This window comes from Eurypyga helias, unplaced genomic scaffold (genome assembly GCF_000690775.1).
Source record: "Eurypyga helias isolate BGI_N326 unplaced genomic scaffold, ASM69077v1 scaffold1768, whole genome shotgun sequence".
Classification (NCBI taxonomy): domain Eukaryota; kingdom Metazoa; phylum Chordata; class Aves; order Eurypygiformes; family Eurypygidae; genus Eurypyga; species Eurypyga helias.
Window position 1 is genome coordinate 9,839 of NW_010264734.1, and position 9,015 is coordinate 18,853.

The 9,015-nt window shown below is 38.5% G+C and overlaps 1 protein-coding gene across 1 annotated transcript in view; it reads left to right on the forward strand.

Moving 5' to 3' along the window:
- The window catches only part of LOC104513183 (interleukin-6 receptor subunit beta-like), a gene marked incomplete at both ends in the record, with an annotated part of 17,410 nt that overhangs the window by 8,341 nt on the left and 54 nt on the right, over nucleotides 1-9,015 (forward strand). Inside the window, 7 exon segments of the mRNA XM_010156458.1 lie at nucleotides 1,672-1,754; nucleotides 2,895-3,114; nucleotides 4,206-4,382; nucleotides 5,087-5,185; nucleotides 5,737-5,883; nucleotides 7,953-8,093; nucleotides 8,975-9,014. Coding sequence (XP_010154760.1) covers nucleotides 1,672-1,754; nucleotides 2,895-3,114; nucleotides 4,206-4,382; nucleotides 5,087-5,185; nucleotides 5,737-5,883; nucleotides 7,953-8,093; nucleotides 8,975-9,014 — 907 coding nt within the window.

The window sequence follows — 9,015 nt, forward strand, 5'->3', positions numbered from 1 at the left end:
ACTAATTGGCCAAGCTTCTAGCAGCTTCTCACAGGAGCCACCCCTGTGCCCCCATCCCCCACTGCCAACAACCCAACACACTGTAATATCCTATCTGTTCCTTAGCGCTTTCCCAGGCGCCCTCTTAAGCAATCTGTTTAGTTCAGCATTTCAGTGCATGCCTTTAAAGAGAGTCAAACCAATACAGGTTCATTGTTTAAACACCACTTTATGGTTGGAGCTTAACTGCACTGGATCAGAAACCCATCCTTATTTATCCTAATTGAGTTTCTAGTAATGAGTTTTGATTGAATTCACATGTCATCTTATATTGGGGAGATAAGAGTGAGATTGTAGTATATACATATACCCTACTTGTTTAAACACCATGGAATTTATGTGTACATAATGGCATTGCTTCAGCTCTCTGCAAAATTAACTTTCTCTGGGGGAGGTACTGTAAAATATTCAACTTCTAATGACAATACGGTTTTGGTTTCTGTGGTTTAAACAGCCTGAACAATGAGGATTTCAGGACTGCCTGCCTATTTAGACTGTGTTGCTGTTCTACTATGGTGACTGTCTTTTCACAAATACTGCTATTAGTGATTAAGTGACCATGCCTTATTCAGCTTCAGAGCAAAGGTGTTATAGTAGGAAATGAACATGAGGCAGGTCATGTTACATTCATAATGGATTCTGTGTTAGGTAAGATGTGCAATTACTTCTGTTTCATATGAACGAAATCAGGGTACTCCAGTGAGATTGTTAAGAAAGGGTTCCCTTTATGTCAATTCCCAGTTCTCCTCCTCTCCTGGTGTAAAGGTTAAGAGGCAAGATGGACACCGTAGACTGGATATTGTTTATTGGAGATAAAACAGCCAAAATCTCATAGTGATTAATATAAAAGATGGAATAAAAGAACTCCCAGAGAAAAAACAGTCTAGCAAGATTATACGTGTAAATGCATTTTAAGGTCATCTTTCTATTAGGCCTAAGGCCCTCACAAAGGATTGGCTACTTTTTATTGCTTTATGCACTGAAATAGATTGATTCATTCTATTTTGAAATTAATTTTATAGTGGAAATACCACTTGAATTGTTTTACAGTACTGATGCCAGGAAGTATTGTAGTATTGTAAAAAAGTACTGCAGTTCTGTTACCCTTTTTAGCGTAAAGGATATAAGAAACATGGGGGATTTTAGCAGGAGAAATTTGTCTCCTTGTTAACTTTTCTGTGCTTTCCTTTTGTAGGTGACTTGATACTGAGGGGTAGAGAGAGTGTTGCAGCTACAGACCATAGCAGTGTTTGCAGTATACAGATGTGTAGGGCTGTGTTTCTGGACACAGGCTGCACAGTGTAGCTTTGGTTGTGCCTCGCTCAGCACTGTCATCTTCAGCCCATTGTTGCAGTTGCTTAGCCTAGTGACTCAGTTATTTTGGTATTGCATACTTAGAGCAGAACTGGGGTTTTGTTCATCCCTTCAGGACATCTCTCCAGGCAGGTGCTCCACTTCATATGGCAAGTATATTTTCTTTGAGGAACTAAGGAAACACTTTTTGTATATGCCTTTATTGAAGAAGAAAAAAAAAAAAAAGGGAAAAAAAGGTAAACATCTAGTGATAGTCAAAGGATGAATTCAAACAGGTAAAATAGAAGTATTTATACTGTTCACTGTTTCTTTCATCAGAACCATCTAAAGGACCATCCATATGGAGGATAATTGATGCGTCTTGCTCACCAGCTTCCTGGACTGTGCATCTGATGTGGAAGGTAAAGCGACATGACAAACTGCAGGAATTGAGCATTCTTTTAAAAATCAGAGTTTTTAAGTGTCAAAATTTAACTTGACAAACTTGAGTAGATAGCTGGGATAGTACAGATTTCATTGATAGAAGGAGTGACTTTAATATTCTTATTATAATAATAGTTATGAAAAATAAGAAATACGAATGTAAAGGCTATCATTTAACTGACACACATGTGTGATCCAGAGTATACAGGATCCACTTTCAGATTCCTGACTTGCTGTCCGTAATGTGGAATTGGAACCTTCCATTTGAACAAAGTAAACCTTCGTGTTATGTCTTCTGCTGTATCCTAAAACTTCTGCAACACTGTCTGAACAGGGATACTCCAGCTGCAAAACCCATTAAGCACAGAGATGGTCCAGAGGCTAAACTTCCTAAATACAGCTCTGCACATTTGCATGCAGTAGGCTGCTGTGCCTAGTTGGATAATTAGTCCAAAGCTGAGAAAATGAATGCAGTTATGGTCTGTCTCCATTTAGTGCTTTCTGTTGGTCTATGACCGTTTGATCTAGCTGTCTTACTATTACTTTTTCCCTATTACTAAGTGGCTTGTGAGAAGTTAAACGTATAGTCATATGGCGTAATTTTTTCGTGTAACTTGCATGCAGCTTCTGACATTATTTAGCTTGTAACAGGAAAACTGGTACTTTATTACAGTTTCAACAACTTTATCTGAAAACTAACACTGTTACACAGAAACATGGTATTTTTCTGTGTTACTAGATAACACAGAAACAAGTATTTTTCCATGTGTAATAAAAGAAAACTACTTGGGCTTGCATTTAGGTTCAGCACAGCTTAAGACGTGAGATTCCCATAAAATGCAGGTTTTATCAACGTGTTCTGCAATCTTTACAGAATGTCTTTTATTAAACCACAAGGTAGGATTGCAAACCAAGAAAAAGAGGATTTAAACCACAAATAGTTCTGGAGGTTACTGTTTTACAGAAATGAAAGAAGGTTATTTGCGCTTTCCTTAAATATGCAATAATTTGGTCTATGTAACTTGTCTTGCTTTCAGATTTTTTAATCATGCATCAAAGACAATAGAAGTTGTCATGTTTGTTCAGTATCGGTCTAATCAATGATGTGTTTCTAACAGGCGTTGGAGCCATTTGAAGCCAATGGAGTAATCTTGCAGTATGAAGTTACTGTCAGAGCTAAATCATCTCTCTCCAGTCCACCAGAGAAATACAGCGTTAATACCACCAACCTTACATTAAAGCTGCCGAATGGAACTTACGAAGTGACTGTCATTGCCCGTAATAGGGTCGGGGCATCCCCTCCATCAGTTTTACTTATCCCAGCAAGTAATTCAAAAGGTTAGTGTCCTAGTATTGTCTCTTTCAAATGCATCTGCATGCCTTTTGTTATGAAAAATCTTCAGTATTGTAAAATGCTACTTTTTACATGGACAAATAATTCAGGAATTACTGAACGTATCTACAGGCTTATGCTTTACAGTTACGCTACCATATGTATACGAGGGAGCATGCAGTTTTATGTACAAGTTCATTTGAAGCTGGGTGTGCTATTTTACTGTTCTTTTTGATCCTTAGAGCTAAAGTGCACTATATTCCCTATTGTTCCTTTTCTTAGTATAGCAGGCATTTTTGTTTTCTTTTTAAAAAAAACAAAGGGTTCGAGAAGCAAGTATCTCCTACTTTGTTTATATACTATCTCACCATCATTACTCCTTTTGCTTTCTGATTTTTCACCCTTATGTTGTCCCAGCCCCACTCTCCCACATTTTCAGTATCTGGCCTGGTTGCTTTCTCATCTGCTTGAACTGTTTCCCTACCGTTCATGTTCCTTTTTATGATGTTCCTTTCACTGTGCTGTAGTGGTAACTACAGGCTGGTTTCTCCTTACTTCCAGCCTCCTCTTAGACAATCCAAACACTACCAGGACAGGAAGTGAAAATTAAGTATACAGACAGATGCTGCTTTTAGTGTAAACTCCAATGGATTCCTATGGGTTCTAAACCTGTTAGATGAACTAATTAAGGTTATGTTTCAAACAAAGTAGTGTTGCAGACAGAAGTGCTTGGTAAGATACATGAGTGTGAGAATTGGGATGGGAATTTGGAAGTGTCTCAAGACCTTCTCTTTTGGAAAAAGTGTAGGATCTCTTTACTGTGCAATAATCCAAATTACTGTGTTTGAGAACAGAGAAGCTGAGTCTAATTTCTAGTTTCTAAATAGCCTCATACTGTTGATTTTGGATCTCTGATAGAAAGATTTAGAAGTAAGCATCCAAATTTTAGAAAATGGCTTTTATATTCACTTAGCTTCCATCAAATTGTCACCATTAAAATAACCCAAAAGCATCCACATATAACACAATAGCTATTATGAATATCTAGTGGAAGAATGGTCGATATTTATCACTTCTATGTTTTCTTTCATCCCAGCTCCTGTGAAGAATGTTAGGACACTACCTAAAGATGGCAAGTTGTGGGTAGGGTGGACTGCTTCTAGAAGTTCTGTTCTTAAATATGTCATCGAATGGTGCCTGGTGTCCAACAGCTCTGACTGCATCATAAACTGGCAGAATGAACCAGGAAATGTGCAAGGAACATACTTAAAAGGTATTTAGCTCATAAATCTCCATATACTTTGTAAAACACTCTAAAAAGCTAGTAAGTATTCTCAAAGTGAGGAACATTCTCATGCTAACTAGAATTTTAATGTAGGACAGGAATCTGGAACAATGCTGAGGCCTTCTCTTAGTTTATCATGCATGTGGAAGATTCTGTGTATTTTTGTCAAATACAAAACTGGTGTGGTCTTGCATTCTGAAATTTATATGATGTAACAGCAAAGGTTGCATTTTGGGTTTAGTTTTCTTGTTCTTGGAAACCGTTAAAATAGTGAAAGGCTGAGTTCCTTCAAAATTAAATTCCTTGATCCCTCTTTCAGGTCAAACAATGAAAACTTGATCAGTTTAACAGTTCTTTTCAGATTATGATCAGTAGCTCAACTCAGTAATATTGGGGTTCAGTGATACAGACAGATAAAGACTTTTTATTTAAAATAAATTATAAAAAAGATAATTCTATTAAGTCTGTGTATTAAATTTTAACAATTGAATATGGACCATTGTACTGAGCCTTTATTTAATAATTTGGAGCCGTAAATCTATGAGCTCTAGAAAAAAGATAGTCATCTGCATAGATACAAGCACATCTAACAAAGCAGCCAACACCCAGAACCCTGTATCTGAAGTAAATGAGAAGGATGGCAAAGAATTTGACTGTCTGTGAAACAATGTATTTTAAATTCTTTTCACTAGGTGATATAAAGCCTTTCAAGTGTTACTTGATAACTGTGTACCCTCTGTATGCTGATGGTCAGGGAAGTGGACAGTCTGTGAAGGCTTATCAAAAAAATCGTAAGTACAAAATAGTCATCTTGGAGCACATAAACTGACTTTCTTGACTAAAAATAATGAGACTTTTGCTTGAATGTGGACTACGTAATGAAAAATGGTCCTACACTTTAAGGTCATCTGACATAATTGATCTTTTCCTTTCTATCAACATCCGTTCTAGTTATTTGCAGTATTTAGGAGTTACAGATGTCTGTGGCTGACTCTTTCCGTTCTTCCAACCTTTATCAGATAATATGGCATGGCTTTATTTTATTGGTATAACACTATTTCTGTGCTGATTTATTTTAAATTTCAAAGCCAAGATTAATAAACTTCAGTTGAAGATTTCATGGGATCTGCTGATTACTGTTTTTCATATGCTTTTTTCCTGGGGGTTTCTGTCTTAAAACATCTTCGGAGTTGCTATGTTGTCTGAAAATAATGCTTTACATATGAGTTAGTCCATCTATTCCATTAAGTTTTTACGCAGTTGCAATTCAGTGCTCACTCAGACGCTGCTTCTGTGGATGGGAGGCTGCCCAACAGAACCTAATCTTCATCTGCCATTACAGGCCCTTCAAAAGGACCAACCATTCAGACAAAAAAAGTAGGAAAAGCTGAAGCTGTTTTGACTTGGAACCATCTCACAGTGGATGAACAAAATGGATTTATCAGAGGTTACACCATATATTACAAAACTATTGATGGAAATGAAACAGGTAACAGAAAGCAGAGAAGTGCGTTGTGGCATTGAATTGTTCCATCTGTCTCCTTCCTAATGCATGTTCCTGAAAAACAAGATACAGAATCGAGTGTGGCTGACAGTCTGTTTTGATGACATAAAGCTGATGTCTGAGGCATAGCTCTCCTCCATACCAAGCAGAAAAGTCCCTAATAACGTCTTCCCAACATTCAGTCTGTGTATAACAATGTACTGAGTTTAGTTTCTGAAAGCTGATTTGCAGGTATTGCACTCCCATCTTTCTATCTAAATTCAGGATAAGATCATGGTATAGCAAGGGGAAGCTAGACCGTTCAAGATGTGAAGGAGTTAACTGCATTTAACTACGACAAAGACTTTAAAAAGAGAGGTATTTTTAATCCTCCTGGAGCTCTAGATCAATATATTACTGATGTAAAGGATCTTGTTTGAAGTGTATTTTACTTTGCAGGAGTGTGTATGACCTGCAGGCATAAGACAGGAAGCTAGAAAAATCCAAAGTTTTTCTTTTTTTAGTTTTGCTAAAATTGGAAGGGCCGATTATTTATACCTACCTGTCATGGTGTTTCTTATTTCTGGTTGACTATTGCTTTTTTTCTAGTTAATAACTATCTCTTTCTGGTTAGCCAGGTATTCTGCTTATTAGAGACCTTTAAGCCTCAACTTCTACTACTAGTTCAGTTTGTAGCTATATTCTGGGGAAAAAAAAAACCACAGGAAGTGAACACTTTGTGGTTTAACCCCCAGCCAGCAACTAAGCACCACACAGCAACTTACTCACTCTCCCCGATGGGGGGAATAGACTCGGAAGAGTAAAAGTGAGAAAACTCATGGGCTGAGATAAAGACAGTTCAATAGGTAAAGCAAAAGCCATACACACAAACAAAGCAAAACAAGGATTTCATTCCCCACTTTGCATTTCCTGGAGTGTTCAGCCATCTTGAGGAAAACAGGGCTCTGTCACATATAACAGTTACTTGGAAGACAAATGACTTAACTCCGAACATCTCCCCTTCCTTTTTCTTTCCCCAGCTGTATATGCTGAGCATGATGTCATATGGTAGGGAATATCCATCTCATCTGTCAGGTTCAGCTGTCCTGGCTGCGTTCCCTCCCAACTTCTTGTGCACCCCTAGCCTACTCACTGGTGATGTGAGGAGCAGAAAAGGTCTTGACTCTGTGTCAGCACTGCTCAGCAGTAACGAAAACATCTCTGTGTTACCAACACTGTTCTCAGCACAAATCATAAAAAACACAGTCCCATACCAGCTAGCCTGAAGCAAGATAACTCTGTCACAGCCAAAACCCCGATGGGGGGAATAGACTCGGAAGAGTAAAAGTGAGAAAACTCATGGGCTGAGATAAAGACAGTTCAATAGGTAAAGCAAAAGCCATACACACAAACAAAGCAAAACAAGGATTTCATTCCCCACTTTGCATTTCCTGGAGTGTTCAGCCATCTTGAGGAAAACAGGGCTCTGTCACATATAACAGTTACTTGGAAGACAAATGACTTAACTCCGAACATCTCCCCTTCCTTTTTCTTTCCCCAGCTGTATATGCTGAGCATGATGTCATATGGTAGGGAATATCCATCTCATCTGTCAGGTTCAGCTGTCCTGGCTGCGTTCCCTCCCAACTTCTTGTGCACCCCTAGCCTACTCACTGGTGATGTGAGGAGCAGAAAAGGTCTTGACTCTGTGTCAGCACTGCTCAGCAGTAACGAAAACATCTCTGTGTTACCAACACTGTTCTCAGCACAAATCATAAAAAACACAGCCCCATACCAGCTAGCCTGAAGAAAGTTAACTCTGTCCCAGCCAAAACCAGCACACACACAAAATATCAAGAAAGAGACTAAATTCAAACACTTGAACAGAAACAAATGAATCTCAGCATTTCTTGTACAAGTTGTAGTTTTATTGTGTCTGTTGTATTTTCCATACAGCCATGCATTCTACTAAAGCTGTCTTGTATATCTGCGGACATGATGTCCTAATGATACTGTGTTTGTGGAGACCTAATAAATTGTACAGAAAACTAGTGTAATATTTTTCTTCTCTTTAGCTGTGAAAGTGGATCCTTCCAAGACAGAGTACGCTCTTTCTTCTCTAACCAGTGACACGCTGTATACTGTGCGGATGATGGCATACACAGATGAAGGAGGCAGGAGCGGTCCTGATTTTACCTTTACTACACAAAAATTTGGTAAGGAAGAGTGGCACAATTAGTAGAAGTAGAAATTAATGTTGCAACAGTGCAGCAAGCCTCTGTGCAAGCTCTGATAAGAGGAGATGATTTTGTTTGAAAATTAAGGTTGTCACAGTCGTACTCAGAAGGTGTGTGATATCTAGGTAGCTTATCTAGTACACAATCCTTCATATCACTGTTACATTCTGCTGTAGTTCATAGACTCATAGAATGGTTCGGGTTTGCTATAGTTCTCTACAGAGACTCATTTTGAGGAGTTAAGTTTGTTTTATGCTCAGCTGTAGGCAGTGCTTCCTGTTTGCAATGCTAAGAGCAACAACATTAACTGAACTTAGTTGTGGAAAGCACTTCTTTAGATTTAGCGGGGTTTTGGGTTTTTTTTCTGTATAGTGTTGCTCTTCCCTAGGCATTCTGTAAGGTTTAGTTAATGATGCATATTTTATTAGAAGGAATACATAACTAATGCAGCCATGTTTGCAGGCAGAGGATGTTTTTGTGTACAGAATAAACCAGTGAAAGTCACTAGATGACTAGTGACTCATCACTAGATGACTAGTGACATTGCATACATTACTTACTTGACCATGATATTGTGGCAGCCAGTAGGCCACTGAAACACCTGGACCACAGATTAATTCACCTAGATGTTACTGTTGTAACCGCTTTGTCAGTATTACAGCTTCTAGGGCAACCTGTGTTTCCTGTTGATGCAAAGCATTAGTGGGACAACAGGCTTTTTTCATACTGTACAGAGGTTCTGATGGTGAAGCTTAAGACACAGCCCTGCAGCTGTATTCATTTTCAGATTCTCCCTTTCCCTTTGGGAATGTATGGTGCTGCCAAAGCGGGCTATCACTGCTTCTCTTCATTTTCTTCAGGGAAGGGAGAGATTGAAGCCATAGTTGTACCTGTATGCCTA